Below are 27,374 nucleotides of genomic sequence, written 5' to 3' on the forward strand. Positions count from 1 at the left end.
TCTATTTCCTAGCTGTGGATTTGGACAAAGAAAATTCCTATAATCACTTGGGGATTATAAGGGAAATGTCCAAAAATTACAAATCTTGTTTGGACCTCTGTGAATAGTACACACTCCCTTATCTTTTCCTGTGGGTATGATAACGCACAATTCCAAGCAACAACATCTCCCTCCAAATTTCCTAGAAGTTTCTAGAATACGTACCAATGATTTCTCAGACAAGTGAATATGATGTTTTAATGTGTAACTACAGAGATGGTGCAAATGAAAATTTGATATAAATGCCCCATTTTACACCATGGTTCCTAAGAAGTTGCCTCTTATCCATTCAGAATGCAGAACTAAAAGAGAATTTCACATTCCTTAATCAACATGTGTTTTGTGTGTCCATATTTCGTGTTTCTTATTGGTTTCCAAAGAAACATGTCAGAACACTGAACGATGCATGTGGTCACTTGTTCTAACGCTTTCACATTTTTTGCATTTCTTTCTTTTAAAGCACAAGACTCTGCTGACATTATTTTCCTTATTGACGGATCAAACAACACCGGAAGTGTCCATTTTGCAGTCATTCGCGACTTCCTTGTAAATCTCCTTGAGAGACTCTCAGTCGGAGCTCAGCAGATCCGAGTGGGGGTGGTCCAGTATAGCGATGAGCCCAGAACCGTGTTCTCCTTGGACACCTACTCCACCAAGGCCCAGGTTCTGGATGCAGTGAAAGCCCTTGCGTTCACTGGTGGGGAGCTGGCCAATGTCGGCCTTGCCCTTGATTTCGTGGTGGAGAACCACTTCACCCGGGCAGGGGGCAGCCGAGTGGAGGAAGGGGTTCCCCAGGTGCTGGTCCTCATAAGTGCTGGGCCTTCTAGTGACGAGATCCGCGACGGGGTGGTAGCACTGAAGCAGGCTAGCGTATTCTCATTTGGCCTCGGAGCCCAGGCCGCCTCCAGGGCCGAGCTTCAGCACATAGCTACCAATGACAACTTGGTGTTTACTGTCCCGGAATTCCGTAGCTTTGGGGACCTCCAGGAGCAATTACTGCCGTACATTGTTGGCGTGGCCCAAAGGCACATTGTCTTGCAACCGCCAACCATTGTCACAGAAGGTACGTATGTTCTTCTCGCCATCCGTGGGGGAGTGGGGGGTTTTGTGTGTTGGTTTTCATAGAAGTAAGGCAGGCTCCTACAGAATGATTCACCTCAGGAGAACCTGTAAGTACCCACGGTGGAGTCCTTCTGACGTGTGCTAGCTCTTGGTTGTGATGTCTGTGTTTGTCGTGGCGTTGGAAAAAGACACAAGATCTGGGAGTGAGTGGGAAGCTCATGTTAATGCATGCATTGTCAAGGAAGTGTGCTTTGAAGGTGAATTCAGGAGAGCTGTTACTCTGAGGTTGTCGAGCATCATTGTATTGTTTACTTACGGTCCAGTCATCTGAAAAACGGAGCTCAGGGGCTCATGGCAATTCTGCGAAAATTGGTCCCGGACAATGGCACTGCCTCGAAGCCAGCGTGTTAAGAGGTGTGCTCGTAAGTAGGTGCGGGCTGCCCCGCAGGGTCCTCTCTCTGGTGGGTTTCGAGAGCCACACTTCTGAAGGTAAGCAACAACACAGCACTCACTTGGAATATTTAGGAGACGCTGTTTGCCTGTGCTTGTTGAATTTCTGACTTGTTCTTTTGAGTGGTGAAATCATGACATACCTTCAAACAGAGGGCCTTTGGCAAAAGAGCCCAACTGGAATCATTTATAAACATAAAACAAATCCCATTACCTAACAAATATACATGTAACAAGTGTGGGAGGCGAGAATGTGTTTTCAAAATGTAAAGAAGGGTCCAGCTGCGCTTGAGGCTGTGACAGTTAAGATTCAGGCAGACCCAGTGGTACCAAGTTACCTTAACTGGTGATCTCACCTGCCTGCCAGAGATTACCCGTGGTATTCTGCATTATTGCTGGGTAGGGAAAACCAGAGTTGATGCCCAATTCCATCCTGAAAATCCCCTTGATGTTTCTAGACATCCCTCTGATTGGAATACAACCTACGGAGGTTTCTCTGGACTTGTACAGTTCTGGAAACAAACAGATGGTTTCCATAGGTTCCGTCCAAATTGAGGAAACACCGAAGCTGTAGCTAGGAGACCCGGCCTTGGTCCTGGGTCTTATGGTAACCAGGTGATCCTGGTCAGGCTGCACAACCTTTCTAGGCTCCCAATTTCTTGAATTTATGACAAAGGAGCTACACTGGATGAAGACATTTTTGTTCCAGGAGAAGCTTCATGTTCTTCTTCTTCATGGGTTGCACATTGCTTTCATTTCAGTTCTCCCAAGCTAGAGTGTTAGCTCCTCACTCACAGACAGCCTCTTTGATCATTGTGACCATTTGTGACTATTCAACAAAGATCCTTGGCTCTCTAGTGTGAGCTGGACAGTTTGCCAAGCACCGGAGACACAGTGCTGGTGGATGAGAGAGATGTGGGCACTGACCCGTTACAGGATAAAGGGGAGATGGTGGAAACATAAGCCAATGACCAGACGCAGTATTCCGAGTGTGAGAAGGTAGATGAGGGCAGCCTGGGGCTGTGAGGGGAAGAACAGGGGGAGGGAACTTTGGATGGGATGGCCAGGGAAAGCGGGTTAGAGAAGCTGCAGGATAGAAAGGGGACAGCAAAGGGACGGTGCTCCAGGTGCGGTGTCCCTGCAACACCAAGGAGCGGGGACTCTTTCCAGAACTGTTGGAAGGCAGCGGGGCTGGAGCTCACTTGATGCACGGAAGGCTGGAGCTGAGGGACTGCCCTCCGGTGGCTCTGGTTTCTCAGGGACCTACCTGTGTGGTGAGATTGGGCGTGGGCGTGGGCCAGGTTTGAGCCGAGAGCAGAGGATGAAGTGGTCATTCTGGAGGCTGGGAGAGGAAAGCTTGCAGGAGAGCACTGGCCGTCGTGGGCTGGTGCAGATTACCCCGAGGGTGGGCTGCAGAGCAGGGGAGCAGATCTGGGGCCTGGCGTGGCAGAGGCAGGGAGAGCATGAGTGAGCACCAGGCGGAGGCCAGGCCGAGGTGGGGGGGTGGCAATCTCCAGAGACAGTAAGGGCAGGTGGGGCCTGAGAAGCAGGTGCGGGGTCAGGGGCGGCGCAGGAGGACGGGCTTTACTGGGGGCCGAGGTCCCTAGTCGCTGAGGATGGGGGGAGTAGGGTGGAGATAAGACAGCACCAAGAAGCGACAGGAGGGGTCCGGACGTTTGTAGACAGCAATGTGGCAGAGCCAGGGCAGTCACCCCCGGTCCTGGGCTTGTGAGGTCTGGGGGGATGTGGTGTCCTGGGAGTGCGCTGGTGACTGTCACCACGGGAGGTGAGGGCAGAAGCCCACTGATTAGCGGGACCTTAGGTTCACCTCCCAACAAAGGTATTTCAAACCCAGTTCCAGCAGAAGACAGCTCTGTTTGGGTGGGCATCACGTGCCAAAAACGAGGATGCACTTACTGGAGGGGGAGGGGAGGCTGCCACTCAACCAGCTGAGGGAGTCAGCCTGGGTTATCGGGGATGACAGTTGACCTGTCTTTCTATTCATCTATGGTATATCTTATATACGTATATGCCTGCACATACATGGAATGAAGGAATCTCTGCATTTATGGTCTCAGGATCAACTTCTGCGTCAGGGGTGGAGGAGGGCTGTGTGTGTGTGAGTGCATGCATCCGGGCAGGCTGACGATCCGTGTGTGCGTGAAATGTACATGTGTGGTTAACTGTATATTTGTATGTATGTGTGTCTTCTATGTATGTGTGGAGGGGAGGGGAAGGCAGGGCTATGTCACACTCAGTGTCTTTCGCACATACACATAGTAAGAATTTCATGTGTCTGCATGTCTCTATGGAACGTTTAAGGACTTGGAACTCATCGTCTACACCACAAACTGCTGACAAAGCAGTGGTCTCCGCATGCCTGTCCCTGGATGCTTTGTGTTCATGTATGCATTTACATGTTTTCTCTATAATCCACCTGAGAGTGTGGAGTCATGGAGGCCTCTTTATGTCCAGATAATTATTTAATAAAGGGCAAGCACTCCTGCCTCCGCTTTAACCATTGACATCCTTCTAAGTCTTGGAAGCCCTAGCAGGGGTTTGGATTGGGTGTCATGTCTGACCCAGTTCTTTGTGCCCGCAGCTCAGGTGGGCTGCCTGTGTGTCATGCAGCAGGTGGACCCAAGTTTATAGTCACGAGGCAGTGACCTCATCCAGATGCTTTTGCTGTGCGGTTTATCACAGTCCTAACACGGAACTTAGCCCCTTCCCAACGCAGGTCTCTTACATGGAAATCCTTCTGTGCCACTTGCTGGCTTTGACATTGATTTCCTTTCTCTAAGTTTTATGATGTCAAGTAATTGGTTGTTTTTTTTTTTTCCTTTGCCTGAAAAACCCAGGCATGGAGAGTAGAACGGAAGGGAATGGGGATGTTCACACTCTGTCATCCTGGTGCTAGATGTTCATGATGTCATGGGTGTGAAACAAAAGACCCTCTGGGTAGACACTGATGCTCCTTTACTCATTTAAGCTATGGCTTCATTCTTGACTCTCAAATCTAACCTATAGACTTTTGGCAGAAAAGAGCTTCCTGGCTTTTTTAACTGACAGTGTGCTAAACAGGTAGTTACTAAAACTCAATTTGTTTTTGTGCGACTTTTTGTAAAAAGTACTAGGAGCGGGTGGGGGTGGGGGGGTCAGGAGCCCAACCTGCCACCCATAGGGAGGATGCAGCTGGTAGTAATGTGTGTGTTCCGACAGATTCTCCTGGGGCTCCCACTGACTTCACACTGGCCAGAGCAAACGGGAGTGCCCTCGGAGTCGAGTTAGCTGTATGGAGAGTCATAGTTGAATGTGCTGGGTAAGGCCGTTCTACTCACCTTATAATGTTGCTACCTACAGTCATTGAAGTCAACAAGAGAGACATAGTTTTCCTGGTGGATGGCTCATCCGCACTGGGACTGGCCAACTTCAATGCAATCCGCGACTTCATTGCCAAAGTCATCCAGAGGCTGGAAATCGGACAGGATCTCATCCAAGTGGCAGTGGCTCAGTATGCAGACACTGTGAGGCCAGAGTTTTATTTCAATAGCTACCCCAGTAAAAGGGAAGTCATTACCGCCGTGCGGAGAATGAAACCCATGGAAGGCTCAGTCCTATACACGGGCTCCGCTCTGGACTTTGTTCGGAACAACCTGTTCACTAGTTCGGCTGGCTACCGGGCCGCCGAGGGGGTCCCTAAGCTTCTGGTGCTGATTACAGGCGGTAAGTCCCTAGATGAAATCAGCCAGCCTGCCCAGGAGCTGAAGAGAAGCAGCATCATGTCCTTTGCTGTTGGGAGCAAGGCTGCCGACCAGGCTGAGCTGGAAGAGATTGCTTTTGATTCCTCCCTGGTGTTCATCCCCACCGAGTTCCGAGCCGCCCCTTTGCAGGGCGTGCTGCCCGGCCTGCTGGCGCCTCTCAGGACTCTCTCCGGAACCTCTGCAGGTATGCTGGGGAGGAAGTCAGACTCACGGCAGGGCGGGTCTGCAGGCAGAGCCTTTGAGGAAAAAAAAAAGCAAAACAAAACCAAGTTTTATTTGTGCTCAGCTGAGAGACAGGTCTTAAATGATGGAAACAACTTAAATGGTGGAAACAAGAGCCATAAACAAGATTTATTTCAGGCTTCCTTTTACCCTGAGTTGGGGATTGTGTGACTTGAATGCCATGTGATACAACTGTATGTCTTAAAATGTCATATGATAAGAATTGTATGACTTCACATGTCATCAAATAGAAATCATATGACGGAAACTATAGGGCCAGGGGCCACCTGTCCTTCTAGCTTCTGGCCTAGGGGGGTCACTTCTAGTTGTTACCTCTTGTCAGATCCCAGGTCTGTCTCTACTGCTGACTCCCGTTCAGCCTGCTTCTGCCACCACCAATGTGTGGCTTGGCTCTGGCTTTCCTGAGCCCACAGTCCCCACTCAGTGGCCCAGCCCCAGTAGCGCAGAATGTTAACCCTCTCTCTTTGAGGGATTTCCCTTCAGTCCTTGAATGGGCGTGGAGATTAAAAACCCAGTGGTTTCTAAAATCTTTCACTTAATATGATTATCAGTGAAAAGTTATTTTCAAAGACACGATAACAGTCTGTGAGCTCACTCGCTGGATGAGTACAGTTCGCCGTCCTTAACGAAGATGAATATCACGGAAACAAGCTTTTCCGCCTCACAACCTCACCACTGGAAGACTGTTGGCTGCATGACCCATATTGCATGATGCATGCTTTCTCCTCAGGCTCTCTGCTCTTCTGAAAGCCTCTCTCTCTCTTCCTTCCTTCAGACTTCCATTCCACACTCTCATAGCCAAAGTCATTTGATAGGGCACAGGATAAAATTAGTCGTCAAGTTGAAATTTTAGTGAGACACCAGGGAAGAGATGGGAGATAATTTTTTTTTAAAGGCAGGTAGTTAAGTGTGCTGCTACAAATTCTCTAATTTGAGAACTGTTCTTTTGAATCTTCACGTGCCTATCCTCAGCCAAGCATGGCAAATAGCCTTTTTGCATTTTAACACGTTTCCATGATCCTATTATCTCACTCTGGAGGAATTCCCACGGGCACCCCATGGGATTATTGCCAGGCGATGCCGTGACTCCCAACAGAAGAGAACCAAGAGAGAAGGACAAAGGGATCGTCCTAGGAATACTTCAGGATGAGAACAGCACAGTTTTATTAATTTTTTGTCTAGCCTTCAGGACCTCGTGTTCTCAGGTGACTTGGGCTAACACTTCTAATCTATCTGTAAGTGGAAATCTCTCTGCAAATGTGTAGAGGTGATCCTGGGGGACCTGGTCTCACCCGTGTAAGGCTGGCCTGGGGGACCCGGTCTCACCCGTGTAAGGCTGGCCCGGGGGACCCGGTCTCACCCGTGTAAGGCTGGCCACGACCACGGTCATAAACCTGAGTGAGGCAGAAAGGCAGGGCACGCTGGTCGCTTCACTTCCAGGGAAGGAAGGTTCTGCTTCAAGGATTCTGATCACTTCTGTTGGTTGCAAACACTCTCACTTTGGCACTCTGTCTCTCTCCACGAGCCCACTTGGTTTCGCCAACTTGGCTACCGATTCGCCTCACAAACACCAGCTACCACTAGAGGAAAATATGCAGCCTTCCGCCATATTTTACGAGCCGGATATGCTTTGCCTCACCGACAGTCTGTGTGCTCTAGACGTTGGCATGCGTGCCCCTCGGGGTTGTGTACGTCTCACTTTGTTTTCTGTGCTCCACTGCAGTTCACGTAAACAAAAGGGATATCATCTTTCTTTTGGATGGATCGTTCAACGTTGGAAAGACCAATTTCCCTTACGTGCGGGACTTTGTCATGAACGTAGTTAACAGCCTTGATGTCGGAAGCGACAATATCCGTGTCGGTTTAGTGCAATTTAGTGACACTCCAGTAACAGAGTTCTCCCTAAACACATACCAGACAAAGTCAGAGTTGCTGGCCCACCTGAGGCAGCTGCAGCTCACGGGGGGGTCGGGCCTGAACACGGGCGCGGCCCTGGGCTATGTCCATGCCAAGCACTTCGCCGAAGCTGGCGGCAGCAGGATCCGCGACCACGTGCCGCAGCTCTTGCTGCTGCTCACGGCCGGGCGGTCTGACGACGCCTACCTGCCGGCCGCCAACGCCCTAGCGCGCGCAGGCGTCCTCACCTTCTGCGTGGGCGCTGGCCAGGCGAATAAGGCAGAGCTTGAGCAGATTGCTTTTAACCCGAGCCTGGTGTATCTCATGGATGAGTTCAGCTCCCTGCCAGCTTTGCCTCAGCAGCTGATTCAGCCCCTAACCACTTATGTTAGCGGAGGTGTGGAGGAAGTGCCCCTCGCCCAGCCAGGTAAAGCTCCCCGACTGCGCGGGGCTCCCTTCTTCCAACACCTCCCCCGGGGGGGAGCGGGGCAGGTGGCCCAGTCTGAACAGGAGAGCCCGCTGAGCTGTAGAACCAAGACTGGGCATCTGGGGTCGAAGTATTTTGGATGGGGACTTTGAGACACTGTACCAGCAAGCTTAGATGTTCTGTCTAAAGGGAGTTCGTTCATGAAAGAAAGTCTAGAAGATGCAGCTTCTGTTCCTCCCATCTTATCCACAACCCCCCTCTTTTTTGCCCCAGTGCCTGTGAAGGTTCTGGAGCACAGATCCAGAATGGAAGTGAGAGCAAGAGGGATTGAGTCCCTTTCATACAGGAGAATGCATCGGGGTTGTTCACAGATGGAAATTATTTATATGATCTTTTTTTATGTTCAAAATCCGCTGAAGGTAGAAAATTATTATTATTTTTTAATAAACCCAACAAGGGCTGCATCTTTATGTGATGACAAAATGATTTCCCAAGGAAGCCTGGACTATTGCTATCACTGCAAATTAGTACGGTGGTGAGATTCGGACGCATTGGATCTGCCAGCTTGCTGACATCACACAGATGGGGAGCAAGACTGAGACAACTGAAACCTAATCAAAATACCTCTAAGAACTCTTTGAGCTGAAAATAATGCTCACGTGATATTTCGTAGCCCCCTGTGGGCTGTCCTCCCTGTTTTCTGTTGGCTAAGTACAGCAGGCTGGGATGCACTGATAGACAGTATGACCCACAGAGTAATGATGGGCCCTCTTTGGGGTCCTAGCCCATAACCTCAGAGTTAGGAGAAGATAATCCAGTTAGAGCAGATAGGTGTCAACTCATTTATCCTTGGGTGGTTAACCCATGTCAGCCTTTGTTGCTAGAGATGGGTCAATTCTTAAGCAAAAGGACTGTATGGACCACATTTTAAATAGTTTAATTTATAACAATTGGAAAACACTGTTCTCCTAGGGTGATTACCTCCTGATGCAAGGATAGGACCCTCTGGGGCTTCCACTGTCTTGTTTTGTTGAAGAAGCATGATGCTTAGATTGGGTAGACCCATCCAGTTCTATCTAGTCCTTTGCAAATATGCACTGCTTTGAAATGGGACATTTTAATGACAGCTGGTGCTTCAAGTTTTGACAGTGGGTGTTCTCCTTCCTTGCTGGTACAGTGATCATCAGGTGAATTGTGTGACCTCCCATTACCAAATGCTAGTGGTGCTGGGCTGAAGTCACATCGGTGCCTGTTACATTCTCCTCCCTCACTTTGTCCCAACCTACTTTTGTTGTAGAAAGCAAGCGAGACATTCTATTCCTCTTTGATGGCTCAGCCAATCTTGTGGGCCAGTTCCCTGCCGTCCGCGACTTTCTCTACAAGGTTATTGATGAGCTTGATGTGAAAGCGGAGGGAACCCGGATTGCGGTGGCTCAGTACAGCGATGATGTCAGGGTGGAGTCCCGTTTTGATGAGCACCAGAATAAGCCCGAAATCCTGAGTCTTGTGAAGAGAATGAAGATCAAGACCGGCAAAGCCCTCAATCTGGGCTATGCCCTGGACTATGCACAGAGGTACATTTTTGTGAAGTCTGCTGGAAGCCGGATCGAGGATGGAGTGCTTCAGTTCCTGGTGCTGCTGGTTGCAGGAAAGTCATCGGATCGTTTGGACACACCTGCACTCAACCTGAAACAGAGCGGGGTGGTGACTTTCATATTGCAGGCCAAGAACGCAGATCCTGCTGAGCTGGAGTTGATGGTGCCGTCCCCCGTCTTCATCCTGGCCACCGAGTCACTTCCCAAGATTGGAGAACTTCAACCACAGATCGTCAATCTCTTAAAATCAGTGCAAAATGGGGCACCGACACCAGGTATGGCATAGAGATTCTGGTTGCTTCTGCAGCCCCGTTCTGCAGTGCATGAGTAAGGTAGGGCTGCTGGCTCTTTCTTTTCCCACTTAAATTGTCTAACTGCTCTCAGGGCAAATCAGGAGAATCAGGGTGATCATTAGAATATTTCACAATTAGATAGATATTTCATAATTAGATGATAAAGATTTAGACACATCAATAGTTAAAAATCCTTTCAAAAACCCTATTTTTATTATATGCCTAATAAAAGCCACACACCATGGGTACATTATAGCTAAAACAGTCTTCAGCTTCATAGTCCTCTAATGTCTTACTTTAAGTGGGTCTCACTGTGCTGTAATTCATCCACAATTCATTCATCAAGAATATAAGGCGCGATGAGAGGTGGGTACATTCCCATCATAAATGCTGCACTGGAATTTCCAACTGCTGATCTTTATTACCATGACTTTGTGTTTAACCACTTTCCATTTGTTGGTAAAAATGCAGTTAAAAGAGTAATTAATTTCAAGTATAACCCTTTTGATTAAAAACTAAGAATTTAGAACTTCTGCATTGACTCATCAACCGTATACTGTCGGTTTTGGATTGTAACCCTGACATCTGGTCTCCCTTTTCCACTGTTGATCCACTGTGACTTGCAGCAAATCATTCAAAAGCTCCCATCTATGTAACGTGCTGATGGTTACACAGGTTCTGCCCTCCTGTCTCTCCTCCACCCAACACTGTTTCCTGAGTACACCTCTGAAAGTTGATAATGCTGCTCAAGCATTGAGAAGTTCTAAAATAAAGGTCTGTCTATCTATCTATCTATCTATCTATCTATCTATCTATCTATCTATCATCTATCATCTATCTATCTATCTATCTATCATCTATTTATCTATATTGCTGCATTCATTTTCTATTTCTGTAACAAATGGCCATAAATTTAGTGGCTTAAAACAAAATGGATTCATTGTCTTCCAGTTTTAGAGGTCAGCAATCCAAAACCAGTTTCACTGGGCTAAAAGCAAGGTATCAACCAGATTGCATTCCTTTTGGAGGTTCTTGTGCGTTATGCATTCCCTTGCCTTGTTCGGCCTGCACTCCTTGGCTTGGGGCCCCTTCCTGCATCTGCAAAGCAGCAACAGAGCATCTTCTCTCTTCTCTGGCCTCTGCCTCCTCCCTTAGAGCTCTTCCTTGGACTCTCATCGTCTTACCTCCCTCTTAGAAGGACACATGATTGATTATACTGGGCTACCCGGATAATCCAGGATAATTTCCTCATCCCCCAAACACTTCATGTAATTATACCTGCAAAGTCCCCTCCACAAGTTCTGGGGATTCTGAATTGGATACCTGTGTGGGGCCACTATTCAGTCCAACCTCGACCCATAGCAGATGGTCCCCTTTGGGTCACGTGTGTCATTGAGGCTGTCTCCCTCCCAGTTTCAGGTGAAAAGGATGTGGTGTTTCTGATTGATGGCTCTGAGGGCGTCAGGAGCGGCTTCCCTCTGCTGAAAGAATTTGTCCAGAGAGTGGTGGAGAGCCTGGATGTGGGCCCGGACCGGGTTCGCGTGGCTGTGGTGCAGTACAGCGACCGGAACAGACCCGAGTTCTACCTGAATTCCTACATGGACCAGCAGAGTGTGGTCAACGCTGTACGCAGGCTGACCCTACTGGGAGGGCCAACCCCCAACACTGGGGCTGCCCTGGACTTTGTCCTGAGGAATATTCTGATCAGCTCTGCCGGAAGCAGGATAACAGAAGGTGTACCCCAGCTGCTGATCGTCCTGACAGCGGACAGGTCTGGGGATGACGTGAGGGGCCCCTCAGTGGTCCTGAAGAGGGGAGGGGCAGTGCCCATTGGCATCGGCATCGGGAATGCTGACATCACGGAGATGCAGACCATCTCCTTCATCCCCGACTTTGCCGTGGCCATTCCCACCTTCCGGCAGCTGGGGACCATCCAGCAGGTGATCTCCGACAGAGTCATCCAGCTCAGCCGGGAAGAGCTAAGCAGGTTGCAGCCAGTTTTGCTCCTCCCAACGAGCCCAGGTAAGGAAGGGAGTCCTTGGGTCATTGTTCCTAGAAACCTCTGGGGCTCCTTATTCAGACTGTGGGCTCAGAAGTGTTCTCTGTTGGTTTTCTCTACCATATGGGGTGAAAACTGGCCTTTCATGAAGAATTAGGGGCCATGTGCCTTTGGTCTCAGTGGCCAGCAGTGGCAGAGGCCTGGGGACATGCTATGATTCAATGTTCTGGGCCAAATTAAATTTTCAAAGAGGTGCATGTGCTCGGCTTTAGTGCCGATCCCTGAGTCTGTGTAGAGGTTTCTGCATAATATCGGAAGGGATGGGACCATCTCATTGGTGGCACCAGCTCAATATCAATTCTAAGCTGCCCCTGGCAGGTCCAGCTGGCAGCCTTCTGTGATAAGGGAGGGAAATTGACCACAGGGTCCCCCAAGCTGGGGCACAGTCTCTGAAATATTGGTATTTCCAGAGCCAAAGTGTGATGATTGCTTTTGAATGTGGCTGGTGCTGAGAAGTAAATGTCTTAATTGGCAGGAGTCCACCTTGCTCTTACAACTGTAGTTCATTCTATTTCATCTTTCCTGTTTCCCTTTTGTGGGCCTGGTTACAATAAGCTAGAAACAGTGGGAGCCTGGCTGCTGAGAATGAAGGGGGCTGAGATACATCCATCCCCTTCACAGTAGCACCGAGGGCCTGTCCGCCCTGGGCACTCCGGTGGGGAGGGTCACAGTAGTGAATAGGCAACAGCATCCTTGCTCCCTTGTGGCTTACATTCTACAGAGTGCCCTCTGAAGCCTCACGGCGTGGAGAGGGAAAAAAAGGAAAGGCAGAGGGGAACAAAAGGAAGGGAAAAGTAGAAGCAAATGATAAAAAAGTCAGTTGCTGGATATGGTACCCTTTGGGTGAACGAAGGAGGTGAGGGTGACTGACATGGTACAGTTGAGAAGGACTGGCTTTTCCTTGCTGGTGTCCGGGACAGAGTACAGCATGCCCCACAGGCTTCTATGGAATGCTCTAAAGGGTTTGTGATCAAATAAATCTGGGAAACAGTGGGATAAACAAAGCAAAAGAAGTCCCCCACCCCAATTGATGTGTATTGCACATCTATAATTCAATAAGAGAATGCCACATTTCCAAAATTTATTTGACTGCAGGGTCCTTTTATATGGTGCGTCCTGAGGTACCAGGGTTCTTAAGAATGCACTTTGGAAATCTTGTCATACTGCATATGCTTCTTCTTTATTTTAAATACAAGCATATGTTTCTACAACATATTTGCTGTCCGACTCTTCAAAATAACTATTTTCTACCTTTGCCTTGTTCCTATCTTGTTTCTTTTACACTCTCCTTCTTCCCAGCACCGCTGTCCATATCTCAGCCCCCACCTGTTCCCAGGTGAGCTATCTCTGCCTCCTGGGCACCTGCCCCTCTCACCTACGCAAGGGTGCCATTCACCATTCTCTCTCCTGCCTCATTGCTTCTCCACCAAGGAAAGGAAGGATGATTCCCTTCACAATACAAACACATCACTTTTTCTTCTTTCTTAAAGACTCTCGATGCCTGCTTCCCCCTCCAGTCATGCTCCCATCTCCCTTTTAAAGAGTTCTCTAAATCTTTACAATTCCCTTCTGAATCCACCCTGATCTGTCTTTCACTCTCACCACTCCACAGAAATAGCTCTTGTCAAGGTCCCTCCACAATCAATTCTCAGATGCCATCTTGCTTGGTCCATAAGAAGCTGATGCATGTCACAGTTGAGATCATCTCCTTCCTGAAACACCATCCCTATGTGGTCTGGACATGGCTCTTGTGTGTCTACTCTCTGCCTCCCTCAGAGTTACTCTTCTTTGTCTTTTGCTGGTTCCTTCTCTTCCCCCAGACTTGTAATCCACTGTAACGCCAGAATTCACTCCTGGGACTTGTATTTTAACTAGAAGAGTCAGAATGAGGATATTTTGTCTGTCAGGTGGTGATTCCAAGACAAACTGGGAGGTGGTCATTAACACTAAGAATTTGGTGCCAGCAAAGGTGAAGCCCATGATAACATGTGATTCGCAGGTGTTGGAAGCAAGAAGGATGTGGTCTTTCTCATTGATGGGTCCCAAAGTGCTGGTCCTGAATTTCAGTACATCCGCACCCTCATTGAGAGGCTGGTTGACTCCCTGGACGTGGGCTTCGACACGACTCGGGTGGCAGTCATCCAGTTCAGCGAGGATCCCAGGGTGGAATTCCTGCTGAATGCCCATTCCAGTAAGGATGAAGTGCAGAATGCAGTGAGGCGGCTGAGGCCCAAAGGTGGGAGGCAGATCAACATTGGTGGTGCCCTGGAGTACGTGTCAAGAAATATCTTCAAGAGGCCACTGGGGAGCCGGATTGAAGAGGGGGTCCCTCAGTTCCTGGTCCTCATTTCATCTGGGAAGTCTGATGATGAGGTAGACGATTCTGCAGCCGAGCTCAAGCAGTCTGGTGTGGCACCATTTACCATCGCAAGGAATGCAGACCAGGAAGAGTTGGTTAAGATCTCTCTGAGCCCTGAATATGTGTTCTCAGTGAGCACATTCCGGGAGCTGCCCAGCCTGGAGCAGAAACTACTGACCCCCATCACAACCCTAACTTCAGAGCAGATACAGAAGATCCTGGCCAGCACTCGCTATCCTTCTCCAGGTAAGATGGGGTATTTGTTGTTGTTCTCTGAGTATTTTTTTTTAATATAAAAAAATAACAAGTTCATAGATCCATAGTATTCATGATAAGTTAAAATAAAATAAAGGGACACCTGATAATGAACTAGTTAGGTCTATTGCTCATTGCAAGGAGGGAGGATGCACATGATGGGGAACCATGGAGCATCTCAGTAAGAGGGTGTTAGAAAGGACTTAGGATAGGATTTGAGCTCATGGTAGGCAATTTTGTGGAAGGCTGCCAAATGGCAGTTTGGCCTGGATCGGATATTGTCAAGAAATGAAAGTAATTCTGTGATTAGGTATCTTTCTACATCTTAGGGCTAAAGCTGTAATTGGTAAAGAGGCAGCAGGCATTCCTATTAGCCAGGATGGCAGGTGTTTGGTTATTTTTGTCTTCTTTTTGTCAGTGTGTACGCAGGACTCTGATGTTTGTGTTCTGTGAAATCTTTTGTGTTCTACAGGAGAACCCAAAGCCTGGCTGTGTGTACTGGGCCAGCTTTTCTCTTTCTCAATATTAATGGCTCAATTCCATGACTTGTTCAGCTTTTGCTGTGCTGTGTTTCCATTATAAGTAGCCTACTGATTTATGAGGCAAAAGAGGCTGCATTTGTTGAGTGGCAATGTATGAGTAGCTCAATAAAATGGCATCCAAGAAGGACCTAGAATTCTAACTAAAAGGAAAACATGGCTCATCTTTCCCAGGGCTTTTTGATTAATTTTGTATTTAAAAATGGATTCATATAAAGAAAATAGGGAAAATAACAATGAAAACAAAAAAAAATTTTTATAAATGCTAGGGGTATGTGGGCAGGAGGAAATCCCATGAGTCAAACACCTGGGGACCTGTTGTGGCACACTGGGAGAGAGTTGGCATTCTTCACCCATCACTACTTAAGCGGTGGCCTCGAACAGAGAGGACATTTGACCTCATTTGTCTCTCTCTTCTTGTATACCAAAGATGTTGTTCCGGGTGATCTTGATCGCTTCAGGTAGTAACAGCTCGTGATTCTGTAGATTCTGATAATCCAGTTTCTAAATACTGTTTACATTTTTAAACACTAGTTGTAACCCAGACCGCAAAGCCGAAATTAAAATAGAGTAAACTTAGAGAAAGTTTTGGAGAACTTTCAATAATTCAAAAAGCAGAAATTGTTTTGGTGAAAAAGGCCCAATTTTTAGAGATTAATTTTAAAAAGCTCAAGAGATAAACGCATGTACATCAGCTTATAATTTTAATGTTAATTAATATTGTGGTGCAACATAAGGCAAAGTTCAGAAACGAAAGCAGAAACAAAGCCAGATAAACAAGCAGTCACGTACTGAGTTTTCCCTTTCTTTTCTTTCTGTCCACAGCTATTGAGAGTGATGCTGCAGACATCGTCTTCCTAATTGATACCTCCGACAGCATCAAGCCTGATGACGTTGCACATATTCGGGACTTTGTTATTAAGATCGTTCGCAGACTCAACATTGGCCCCAATAAAGTGAGGATCGGGGTTGTACAGTTCAGCAATGAGGTCTTCCCAGAATTCTTCCTGAAGACCCATAAATCCCAGGCTGCTGTGCTCGATGCCTTACGTCGCCTGAGGTTCAGAGGGGGGTCCCCACTGAACGCTGGCAAAGCTCTGGAATTTGTGGCAAGAAACCTCTTTGTCAAGTCTGCTGGGAGCCGGATAGAAGACGGGGTGCCCCAACACCTGGTTCTCTTTCTGGGTGGAAAATCACAGGATGATATTTCCAGGTTTTCGCAGGTGATTAGCTCCTCAGGGATTGTGAGTTTAGGAGTGGGAGACCGAAATATAGACAGAACAGAGCTACAGACCATCACCAACGACCCCAGGCTGGTATTCACGGTGCGAGAGTTCAGAGAGCTCCCCAGCATAGAAGACAGGGTCATGCATGCCTTTGGACCCTCCGGGGTCACACCTGCACCTCCAGGAGTGGACAGACCTTCTCCCTCACGGCCAGGTACGACCCGTAGGACCTGTAACTGCAGAGCATGTCATCAATTACCTTTTAATTGAAAAATATAATTAGCATTTATTTTAATAATTTTCATCTGTTAGGGTTGTTGCTGCACATAAAAGTAAAAACCAAATGCTGGAAAAATGATTCAGTTGAACTGTAGAAGGAAACATCCCAGAAAACATGGCCAATGATTCTTCCATGAGGCTTCTCTAAGGCTAGTCAGAGACCCATTGAAAGGTTCTGTGAAGGTGCATTGAGGGTTAGCCACAGATTCATTGGCTCTCAGAATAGGACAGAATCTTTGAGGTTGGCTAATCGATGCCCCTCTTTTACTCCAGTCTTGATGGCTTGATTATAATTAGGAAATTACCTCCAAATGCCATTGATTTTTGGCAGGCTTCCCTGAAGCTCTTAGCATGTTGGCAGGCAATCCTCCACAGGTGTATGGGGTCAGCTTCCCATTTTCCAATCTGTTTCTCCCAGCCCTTTTGTGATCTGCCTCTAGTACATCTCCCTCGACTCCTGTCAGACATCATTGCTTATTTTTGGCCAGAAGGAAAGTGGTTGGTGGCATTTCCTAAAACATCTGAGTTTATGGACCGTTGAATCTGTGACAGGATGCCATTTTGCATGGGATAATCAGACTCAGTTCTCAGTTTCCCTGAGTCCTTCTGCCTCCTATCTTTTTATTCAGATGATTTATCATTTATCTTCTTGTTTTTAGCATAATGGAGGCTATGAATTTGGGAACTATAGAGGCATGGAATAAAGCAAAGGTGTTTACTGTGAATAAGCTCCAGGAATGTCTTATTCCAATTACTTTACACTTTGTGTATTTGGTATGGATATGGAAACCAAATTTCTCCTCATTTCCATTTTAATCATTTTTAGAGAAAAAGAAAGCAGATATTGTGTTCCTGTTGGATGGCTCCATCAATTTCAGGAGGGACAGTTTCCAGGAAGTGCTCCGTTTCGTGTCTGAAATTGTGGACACGCTGTATGAGGGGGGTGACTCCATCCAGGTGGGGCTGGTCCAGTACAACTCTGACCCCACTGATGAGTTCTTCCTGAAGGACTTTTCCACCAAGGAGCAGATTATTGACGCCATCAACAAAGTGGTCTACAAAGGGGGGAGACATGCAAACACCAAGGTGGGCATCGAGCACCTGCGGCAGAATCACTTCGTGCCAGAGGCGGGCAGCCGCCTGGATCAGAGGGTCCCTCAGATAGCATTTGTGATCACGGGTGGAAAGTCAGTGGAGGATGCCCAGGAGGCCAGCCTGGCACTCACCCAGAAGGGTGTCAAAGTGTTTGCTGTCGGCGTGAAGAACATCGACTCAGAGGAGGTTGGGAAAATAGCGTCCAACAGTGCTACAGCGTTCCGAGTGGGGAATGTTCAGGAGCTGTCTGAATTGAGCGAGCAAGTTCTGGAAACTCTGCATGATGCAATGCATGAGACCTTATGTCCGGGTGTGACTGATATTTCCAAAGGTAACTGATCCCCTTTATGTGTACACTTTCATTCTGTCATGCCGATGTTCAGGACTTGTTGAGTTATTTAGGTGCCTGGTGCTGGCCCATGGCTTCCTTGAGCCTTTGGCTTCTTGAGCCATTTTCCCTATATCCAGGTGGGTTGGCTCCTGGCAACCACCTGGCCCCTGTTATCGACAAGGATACGTTATCATCTTTCAGGGTAAGGGTGGAAGTCTGTATTTTGTTGTTCTTCTAAGATTTACTTCTTCCCTCTATTCCTGGATCTCCCAAATAATTCAGACTTATTGATACCTGTTTGTGTTTATAGGTTTTATTAGATCAACTATTTGAGATCAGAGTATCTGAGTTCTCAAGTACATTTAATTTAAAGCACAATCTGGGGATGTACGTGAACACTGACTGGATAGCAGGCCAAAATTGATTAACACCCCAGAAAAGCAAACCCATTAAAATGGCCTACACTCTCAGTTCCTGAGAGTCAGCACTGGTGTTCCCTGAGAGGCAGACGGATTGCTTCTCAGAGCTCGCACATAGAGGATCTCGTTTTGCCCTTGAGCTTGATGCCCGGTCCCCGTCCTGGGGCTGTGCCTATGTATTGGACTCATTTCGGCCACCTTGACTTAGAGCTCATTGCCTACTGTGCTTTTGCAGCCTGTAATCTGGATGTGATTCTGGGGTTTGACGGATCAAGAGACCAGAATGTATTTGTGACCCAGAAGGGCCTTGAGTCCAAGGTGGACGCCGTTTTGAATAGAATCAGCCAGATGCAAAGAATCAGCTGCAGCGGGGGCCAGATGCCCACCGTGCGAGTGTCGGTGGTGGCCAGCACGCCCTCAGGTCCTGTGGAGGCCTTTGACTTTGCCGAGTACCAGCCGGAGCTGTTTGAGAAGTTCCGGAACATGCGGAGCCAGCAGCCCTATGTCCTCACTGCGGACGCGCTGAAGGTCTACCAGAACAAGTTCAGACAGTCCTCACCAGACAGTGTAAAGGTGAGCGTGGGCCCCCCTCCTTCCCGCTTCCTGGGCAGTTTCTGGACTTCTGTTGGTCAGGAGGGACACGTCTATGTCCAGATGCCCCTTTCCCCAAAGTGTTCTTCATCTATAAACACCCTTCATGTTTGGTGGGGTCGGCAGTGCCTGAACATGGAGGTGCTTCATCGTCAACTGGTCACAATAGTCTGAGATGTATTATCTTCCTCATTTCAGTAGTTTTACTTATACCCTAAAAAAAAAATTCCTGGAAATCAGTAATTAAGCTTGACTGAGTTGAAGTGATGATTAATTCCTGTTTAATTGTAGTCCTATCCGTTAAGGACATCATGCTCTGTTTCTGTCTCTTTCTCTCAGTGTGATGTATAGATACATACATGTATACATATATAGATGTAATGTGAACACACACACACACTCACACACACACACACACACACACACACTACTAGTCTGCTCAGATGCCGTAACAGATTACGCAGACTGGACGGCTGAAACAACAGAAATTTATTCTCACAATCCAGGAGACGCTGCAAGTCTGAGATCAGAGTGTCTGCTGGGTTGGTCTTCGGAGGCCTCTGTCCTTGGCCTCCAGAAGGCCACCTTCTCCTTCGGTCTCCGTACGGCCTTCCCTCTCTGCGTCTGTGTCCCAATCTCCTCTTCTTAGAAGGAGACGAGGCACACTGGACGAGAGCCCACCCCAATGATCTCACTAAATTTAAGGACCCTTTAAAAGCCCTATCACCAAATACAGTAATAGTCTGAGTGCTGAAGGCTAAGGCGTCAACGTATGATATTTGGAGGAACATAGTTCAGCCCATAACAGACATACACACACACACAATTTCTAGAAACTATATCACATAAATAGGAAAATGAGATAAACTGTCTTTATTTTTATTGTGATTTTTTAAGTTAATCAAGCACCACAATAGACTCATTTATTTTATCCCTCATTTATTGCACATATCAAAGAGCTATGCCCGGGGAATGATCGTTTCTCAGCGTTGGCCCCAGTGTCCTCAACTGTAAGATGGAGGGTTTGAATGGTCCAGTCTCCCCTCTGGAAGTCTGTAATGTTTCTTTCTAATTGTGGCTGGGGTTTGACTGATCCTTTATTTTCAGGTGGTCATTCATTTTACGGATGGAGTGGATGGAAGTCTGGCTGATTTACAAAAGGCGTCTGAGGAACTCCGACAAGAAGGTGGGTTGTGGGTTTTCTAAACGTGAGAAGTTGGCTTGGGTGAGAGCCAGGAGTCCTCTGGGGGACCCTCGGGGGTTCCTCCCCACAGTCTGGCCCTCTGTCACCTGCCCGGGGCTGTCAGAGTTCCCCTCATGCCACAGATGGCTTTATCACCAAGTCCTGACACAGGCCCCTCAGGTTCTCAGACTCATTCAGGCGGCAGAACATCTAGAAAGCATGATGCTTTTGCAAAAGAACATGACACTTTGATCACAGCTCAAAAATACCACCATTTTAAGCAAAAAGATGCTCATTAGACAAACAAATAATGAACACACGTTTTCCAAATTTAAGGTGATTAGATAAACAGGGATGTCCATGATATAATATCTGACTGTCTGCTTTGGAGTTTGTAGCACTGACTATCAGAAAGCGAATGCCGACACCAGAAGCTTAGAGAAGCAAAATTTACCATAAGGATGTTCTATTTCTTAGCTGGCTTTTCCTGAGCAAGAAGACAAGACTTGTTAATCTAGTTTTGGGGGTGGGGCCTTGCAGCTCTTTCCACAGCATCCCTGTGTTCTGTCAGGTCAGGCCAGAGTTTACGAATTTATGTACGAATATGTTTCGTGATGTCACTTCCTGTGTTTCTCCTGCTCAGCTTAGTTCTCCGACTGGAACGGTTGCCCAGAGGCATCCAAGGTTCCAGTATGTTAACTCTTCAGGGTAGCTAACTAGTTTGATTCCATACGTTTCAGGTAAAAGCCACATTTTACACTGAAGTTTTCTTTTAAAATAGAAAGTCAGGAGGGCGACAAGGTTGTGGTTTGGAGTGCCGGGCGAGCCACGGTGGATGTGTCTCCTTGCAGGGGTCCAGGCTCTGATCCTCGTGGGCCTGGAGCGCGTAGCCAACTTGGAGCAACTGATGCAGCTGGAGTTCGGGCGAGGCTTCCTGTACAACAGGCCGCTGAGGCTCAACTTGCTGGACCTCGATTATGAGCTAGCAGAGCAGCTCGTGAGTTTTTATGTCTCTACCCACAAACCGGTCCGGATACCAAATTCTTTGTCATCTTAAGATAATCAAGGCATTTTTTTTTTTTTTTTTTTGCCAGATGAGTGGCAGAGGGGTTCTTTGGGTGGGTAATTCAAAATTCAATTAATTTAATTCACTTGGGAGGGACCTGCCTTGTTGCCACCCCCAGCGTGAGTCCTGGAAACGGAGGTATCCAAGAGCTGGGAAAACAGCCAGGGGGACGGTGGGTCCCTAGGCAGGCTGCTGCTGGTGTCAGCTGGGGGTTTCCTCTGCTCCCTTTCGTGAGCGTCTTGCCCTTCGTAAGATTGCCGCAAAGGCGAAACATCAGACTGTCCCCAAACAGGAAACTGTGTTGTAAGCATCAGAAAGCTTGCATGCGAAAACAAGGCTATGCAGGAACAGAAAGACCATTTCTGGGCCGAGATGCATCTCCATTGCCTTCTCTCCTAGTTTCCTCTGGAGCAGATAAAGGTGCCCCCCGAGGCTTCCCAGTGCTTGGGTTCAGCCTCTCTCGGCTGGAGGTGCCGGCTCCCGGGTGGGAGTGAGGCGGGCCTTCGGGGGATGTGGGGCTGAGTGGTCAATTTAGGGATTGTTTGCTGGAGGCAAGAGCGGGCGGTGGGACAAATTGACTGTTCCTCCTTCCCGGGGCTGGAATTAGGACTTTATTTTGTTACTGGGTGGAAGGAGGTTGTGTTAGTTGACGCATCCGGGACACGGAAGAAAGTGAAAACTCTAAGAAGCCCAGCGCAAGAAAAGCATCGGACCACCATGAGTTTAGCAGTTGGAAATGTTTCTTGGGCATGCGCTTCCCCGTCAAGCCAGGGGCTAGGATGGGAAGGGAACGTCGAGGGCGTCTGCTGAGTGTGGGCCCCACTGGTGACCCAGAGTGTGGTGCTGGTGGCTAAGAGGCAGGCCACTTGTGTCTGCCCCCCACGCGGCGGCTGTCCCCGAGGCCTCCTGCGGGCGGGCCCCATAATCTGTGCCCTGACCATGGCTGTGAGGAAGGGTGTATGGATCTCCATTTTGGAGATCCTTCTGTCCGGGCCGTATGCAGTTTGTTTCTTAGGTCTTGCTCTTTGGAGTTTAAGACTATGTAAGTTATGCTTAACCTTTGAAATTTGAAGATGTATGTTGGAAACTTGTAGAAGTAAGGCCCAGCCTGAGGTGACACTGTGAATAAAATCCGACTTTGGTCGCTCTTCGCGCTCCCATTTGTGACTTGCCACCGCTGTCCTGACTGCTCAACCAGTCTCGGAGAGAATGCCACGCGAGCAGAACTTCATCTCTCGCTGCGAAATCCACGCACATCAGATTTTGACCTTCACGGCATATTTATGCTTTTTTTTCTTTTTTTCCCAGACATTGTTGAGACCTGAACTTTCTTTTCCTTTTGGTAGGACAACATTGCCGAGAAAGCTTGCTGCGGAGTTCCCTGCAAATGCTCCGGACAAAGGGGAGACCGCGGGCCCCTTGGCAGCATCGGGCCAAAGGTAGGGTGGCTTTGCCCTTCCCTTACACCTGGAGCTAGATCTCAGCAGAGTCCCAGGGGCTCAACAGGAGGCCCGGGGGGCCCTGGATGCCCGCCACCTTCTCTCTTTCCTCAGGGTGAGGGCATCTGTTCTCTAATGCACTGGTTCTTCATTTTATAAAATACTGTTAAAATCGGTGGGCATCACTAGCAACCTTGCTGTGGATGGTCAACAGGGATTCTTAGCAAATGCGTCTAAGTTACAGGAAACGGACAGGATTTCTCAGTAGATCAGAGTCTTTAAGATCCTGATAGATTAATTACGCTGGAATAATGAGCAGAAGCCCAAGTTCAAGGGGACAGCTAAAGCCAAGCTGATTGGTGGCGCTGCTCTGGCAAAGGAAGGGGGTCGGGGAGACACTTGAATGGGGAACAAAGGAAACTATGGGCCTTAACTAAGGAACTGATTTGCTCTGTTCTAGGGTATTCCCGGGGAAGATGGCTATCGAGGTTATCCCGGTGACGAGGGTGGACCCGTAAGTACAAGATAATTTGTTCTTGAAGCTTTTATTCCCTCCTTATTCCTCACACGTTGGGGTTGAATTGTGGGCTTCATAATCTGTCACACTTCCAGTGACTTTCCTACTGGGAAAACATTAATTTCTGACCTCCTCCACGACTGCCCTCAGACCTCTAACTGTGGAGCACAGTGTGATGCCCCCGGACATGACCCATGTGGGCATGCGGTGCGGGGGTTTTCCTGGTCCTGTTTCCGAGGGAGACACTTGATGGCCTCTGAGACTTGGGGCCACCAGAGGGTCCAGCTGGGGGCTCAGGAAGCAGTTCCTGGGACCAATGAGGTCTGAGAGGCTTTGAGACACTAGCAGGAAGCCCAGCCCTGGGATGGGGATAAAGGGCCCGGTGGGGAGTAGGTGAAGTCACGGGCTCCCAGCTGGAAGTGCTGGGTGTCAGGGCTGACCCCAGGACCCTTTGGAGAGCTGGGAACCAGGGATGGCGCAGAGGAGACGTCAGGCCGAGGATTCTCCCAGCACCCAGTACCCAGAAGTCTGCCCACCCTTGGTCCTCCAGGGAGGTACCCTCTGAGCTGCAGACCCTTCCAGGCCCCACTCCCTCCAGAGGCGGGAACTGCCCAGGGCTGGGGGTGCAGGGTGCTGGAGGCTTCACGGGGATTGAAGAGCATCCCTGCCAGCAAAATCCACTTTCTAGGACACGCCTTTCCCTGCAAAGCAAACTCAGTGGAGGCATGTGACAAGGAGGAGCTCCAACCTGTAAATGACTTTGTCTCTCTGGGCAGGGTGAGCGCGGTCCTCCTGGCGTGAACGGCACTCAAGGTTTCCAGGGCTGCCCCGGGCAGAGAGGAGTAAAGGTACAGTGTGTTGGCCCCTGAGAGTGTGGGGGGAGCCACAGCCCCAGGGCCCTGGTAGGTGGAGGGCATTCAGTGGCACCTGCAGAAGTGAGACAGTTTCCCCAAATGCCTCCTTGGGGAGGAAGGCCCCCGGGGGCTCCAGCGGCCAGCAGCCTCTCATTGGAGGGCGGCTCTGAAGTCTGGCGGGCTCAGAAGCCCTGGCAGCGGTGGGAAGGGAGCCTGAGAATAGTGGAATAGTTTCCTAAGGGCAAGTCAGGAGGCAGTCACAAGGACAGAGAACGCACGGGCCAGGGCGGAGGGAGGGCTGGGGGCCAGCGGCTCCAGCCCCGGACCCCAAGAGAAGCCAGGAAAGTGTTGGGGCAGAGTGGATGGCAAGCACTAGAAGATTCCTTGTGTGAAATACTTGGATTTGTTTTCTCCTCCGTGTGCTGAAGTTTGAAAACAGCTGCTGAAGGGAAGGGGCCAACGAGGGGCAAAGTCACAAAGGGATCTTGGAGCCTGGTCCCCTTCTGCTCAGGGAGCCAAGGTCCTGGCAAATTAGCCTTAGGATCCTCCATGTGATGGAGAGAGGGCAGCACAGACAGATGAGTCCCCAACCGTGAATTTTGGATTCGGGGTGCTCAGGTGGGGTGGGGCTCCCCCAGCCTGTTTTAGCCTCTTCTCTTTGGCCTCCAGGGAGGAGCTAATGTCTCCCTTTTCCCCTACCTTCCAGGGCTCTCGCGGATTCCCAGGAGAGAAGGTACCTATGCTTGTTTCCGTTTTTTAAATTTAAAGCATTCCCAGTGTCTGTCATTTCTCCTCTGCCAGAATGGCTTTCTATCCTCACTCTGTGTCTTGTTCCCTCGCAGGGTGAATTAGGAGAAATCGGGCTAGATGGTCTCGACGGTGAAGATGTAAGCGATTTCACACTCTGAGTCCACACCGCGTCCAGTCCTGAACATCCCGGCCACTCATCCCTCAGATCTGGAAATTGTGCCAGGAGTGACGTTTTCTTATTGTCTTTGACAGGGAGACAAAGGATTGCCTGGTTCTTCTGGAGAAAAAGGGAATCCCGGTAGAAGGGTCAGTATGTTTCCATAGTGTTGCCATTGTGGGAAAACAAAAAACATTTTCCTTAAGGAATATATTTTTTTATTCATGTATGTGAAGACTGCTTCCTCCAGGCAGCCTTCCCTGATGTCCTCTAGGGGTGCATCCTTGGCATCGCCTCGGTCCTCTGTCAGCTGGGACAATTACATCAGATTTTTTGTTTGTTTGTTTGTTTGAAGAGTTATGTCTCATAGGGCAGGGACTGAGTGTGTTCTGTTTAAACAACTCCCTGGTGCCTGGTACAGAATAGGTCCCAGTAAATATTTGGGATTACCTGAACAAATCAGAAACATCTGGAAGTCATTTTACCTTCATGTAAATGAGCAAATGGGAAATGCTGTTCTGTTTAAGATTTATGAACTAAAGAACGTGATTTTAAGGGTGAGATACAAATTTGAAACCCTATCTAATTTTTGTCTCTGCTTGTGCTTTTTATTTAGGGTGACAAAGGACCTAAAGGGGACAAAGGAGAGAGAGGGGACATTGGAATTCGAGGTGACCCGGTAAGGGAGCTTCCTCATCCGCAGTTTGAGACCCACATCTGGGGAAGAGGGTTGCAGGAAAGTGGGTTGAAAGGAAGAATTTTAAACCAGAATTTTGAAATTGCCTTTAAATGTGTCAATAACATACGTGGTTTTCCTTTTCCTACAATTTTGGAGATGCATTTGCTCTCTTACCTGCAAAGACAAGCGTTTGCAAGGCCTAGCATACGAAGACCTCAGAAATTTCCCCAAAAGCTGGTCTCAGGCACTTTAATCCAGCAGGATCGGGTGGTTAGAAAGCTATTAGGGGTGGCAAAAACGTTAAGACCCTGAGCCACCACCCCTCAGCCACATCCCGCAGAGCCCACCTACCCCACTCGGAGAGCCTGACTGTGGGGTCACGGACCACTCTTGGCTCTGGGGAGGGCAGTGGCCCGGGGTCCCTCTCGCCTTGTTCTGGCCAGGAGGAGAGGAGGCTGGCCTGGCAGGACTTTTGTAGAACCATAGAACCAGAAAAGCTGCAAACCCTTTTTTTTCCCCATTTCTTTTCCTCACGTGAATTTCAAGCGTCCCTTTCTTGCATATGTGGCTCATGTCCCTGACCCGTGTTGTTCACAGGGTAACTCAGGACAGGACAGTCAGCAGAGAGGACCCAAAGGAGAAACTGGAGACATCGGCCCCATGGTATGGCGCTCTGCATTCCCAGGCCCCGTTTGCCAACGGCTTGCCCAGCCACAGAGGCCACGCAAGTGGTCTTCGGGGCCGTGGGCCACACGAGGCTAGGAGCGGACTGTGTGTGCAGGTGAAGGGGTCTCCCCAACAGGGAGCAATAGCAGCTGCCACCAAGAGGGGCTTCTTTTCTGCAGATTTGTGCCCCTTAGATATTAATGGAAAGTGCTCATCAAGCCAGAGGCTTGTGGAGACGGGCCCGACCCTCGTCTAAGGGGCCCCACCAAGCAGCCCACCACCCTGGGTGTGTGCCCCTTTTCCCGTAGCGTCTGGCACAGTGTGCCAGAGTTAGACAGTCTTCTTTGCAGATGAGAATCTTACGCCGATGTTTTCTCCACATCAGGGTCTCCCTGGGAGAGACGGGGTATCTGGAAGCCCTGGAGAAATCGGGAAAGACGTGAGTGCCTCTTGGGGCTTGGGGGGGCTCCTTGGGAAGATTTAGCAAGTGCCGCCGGAGTTGCCGACACGACCTGGGGCAGAGCTGCTCAGCAACTTTATACTTAGGGACTTTAAGGGGATTCCTGAAACTGTCGTCACCCAGACCTTGCTGCTTATAGAAATTTTTCATTCTTATAATTTGCTCTGTGCTCCATCTCTTCCCCCACCCCCCCGGTTCTGCCTCCTGCCCGTCCAAAAAAACCACATCCAACAGATGCTTTTAAAAGTAATATCTTTGCTGCTTTCAAATATTTGGCTTGGTTTTATCCCGCTAAATATTTAAAAAATCCAGACAGAAGCAGGAATACAGGGGGAGCGAGGGCGTGAGGGGCGGGAAGGCTGACGGGTCGTATACTGGTTGGTTAAATGATTGTACTGCTGTAATTCAAGGATGCAAGCAGATTCTGGCTTCTCGTGAATGGTATCTTGCAGCTGTCTTTTCAAGACATTTCACAAATGCCTGTTGCAGGATAGCTCATTGCGTGCCGGCTCTTTGAGTCTTGTTAAAGTGTTGCTAAAGCCACAGTTATGTATACAATCTTTAGGAGGTTTCCTGGGAACCCAGAGCTCGGGGCCCTGGGGGATCGATCGGCGGCTGGACCGTCCGAGACGTGCCCTGCGCTGAGGGCTTTTGGAAGGAATGACTCTCACCCATGATCAGACG

The 27,374-nt window shown here is 48.9% G+C and overlaps 1 protein-coding gene across 1 annotated transcript in view; it reads left to right on the forward strand.

Moving 5' to 3' along the window:
* Positions 1–27,374, forward strand: part of COL6A3 (collagen type VI alpha 3 chain) — a 78,471-nt gene that overhangs the window by 20,926 nt on the left and 30,171 nt on the right. Inside the window, exons 5-24 of the mRNA XM_032393290.1 lie at positions 500–1,102; positions 4,912–5,496; positions 7,279–7,878; positions 9,176–9,748; positions 11,180–11,788; positions 13,825–14,430; positions 15,804–16,418; positions 17,310–17,909; positions 18,564–18,901; positions 20,027–20,105; positions 20,954–21,099; positions 22,515–22,607; positions 23,068–23,121; positions 23,901–23,972; positions 24,685–24,711; positions 24,821–24,865; positions 24,981–25,034; positions 25,502–25,564; positions 26,162–26,227; positions 26,616–26,669. Coding sequence (XP_032249181.1) covers positions 500–1,102; positions 4,912–5,496; positions 7,279–7,878; positions 9,176–9,748; positions 11,180–11,788; positions 13,825–14,430; positions 15,804–16,418; positions 17,310–17,909; positions 18,564–18,901; positions 20,027–20,105; positions 20,954–21,099; positions 22,515–22,607; positions 23,068–23,121; positions 23,901–23,972; positions 24,685–24,711; positions 24,821–24,865; positions 24,981–25,034; positions 25,502–25,564; positions 26,162–26,227; positions 26,616–26,669 — 5,882 coding nt within the window. The remainder of the gene's footprint in view (positions 1–499; positions 1,103–4,911; positions 5,497–7,278; positions 7,879–9,175; positions 9,749–11,179; positions 11,789–13,824; positions 14,431–15,803; positions 16,419–17,309; positions 17,910–18,563; positions 18,902–20,026; positions 20,106–20,953; positions 21,100–22,514; positions 22,608–23,067; positions 23,122–23,900; positions 23,973–24,684; positions 24,712–24,820; positions 24,866–24,980; positions 25,035–25,501; positions 25,565–26,161; positions 26,228–26,615; positions 26,670–27,374) is intronic.

Source organism: Phoca vitulina, unplaced genomic scaffold (assembly GCF_004348235.1).
Source record: "Phoca vitulina isolate PV1807 unplaced genomic scaffold, GSC_HSeal_1.0 scaffold1, whole genome shotgun sequence".
Classification (NCBI taxonomy): domain Eukaryota; kingdom Metazoa; phylum Chordata; class Mammalia; order Carnivora; family Phocidae; genus Phoca; species Phoca vitulina.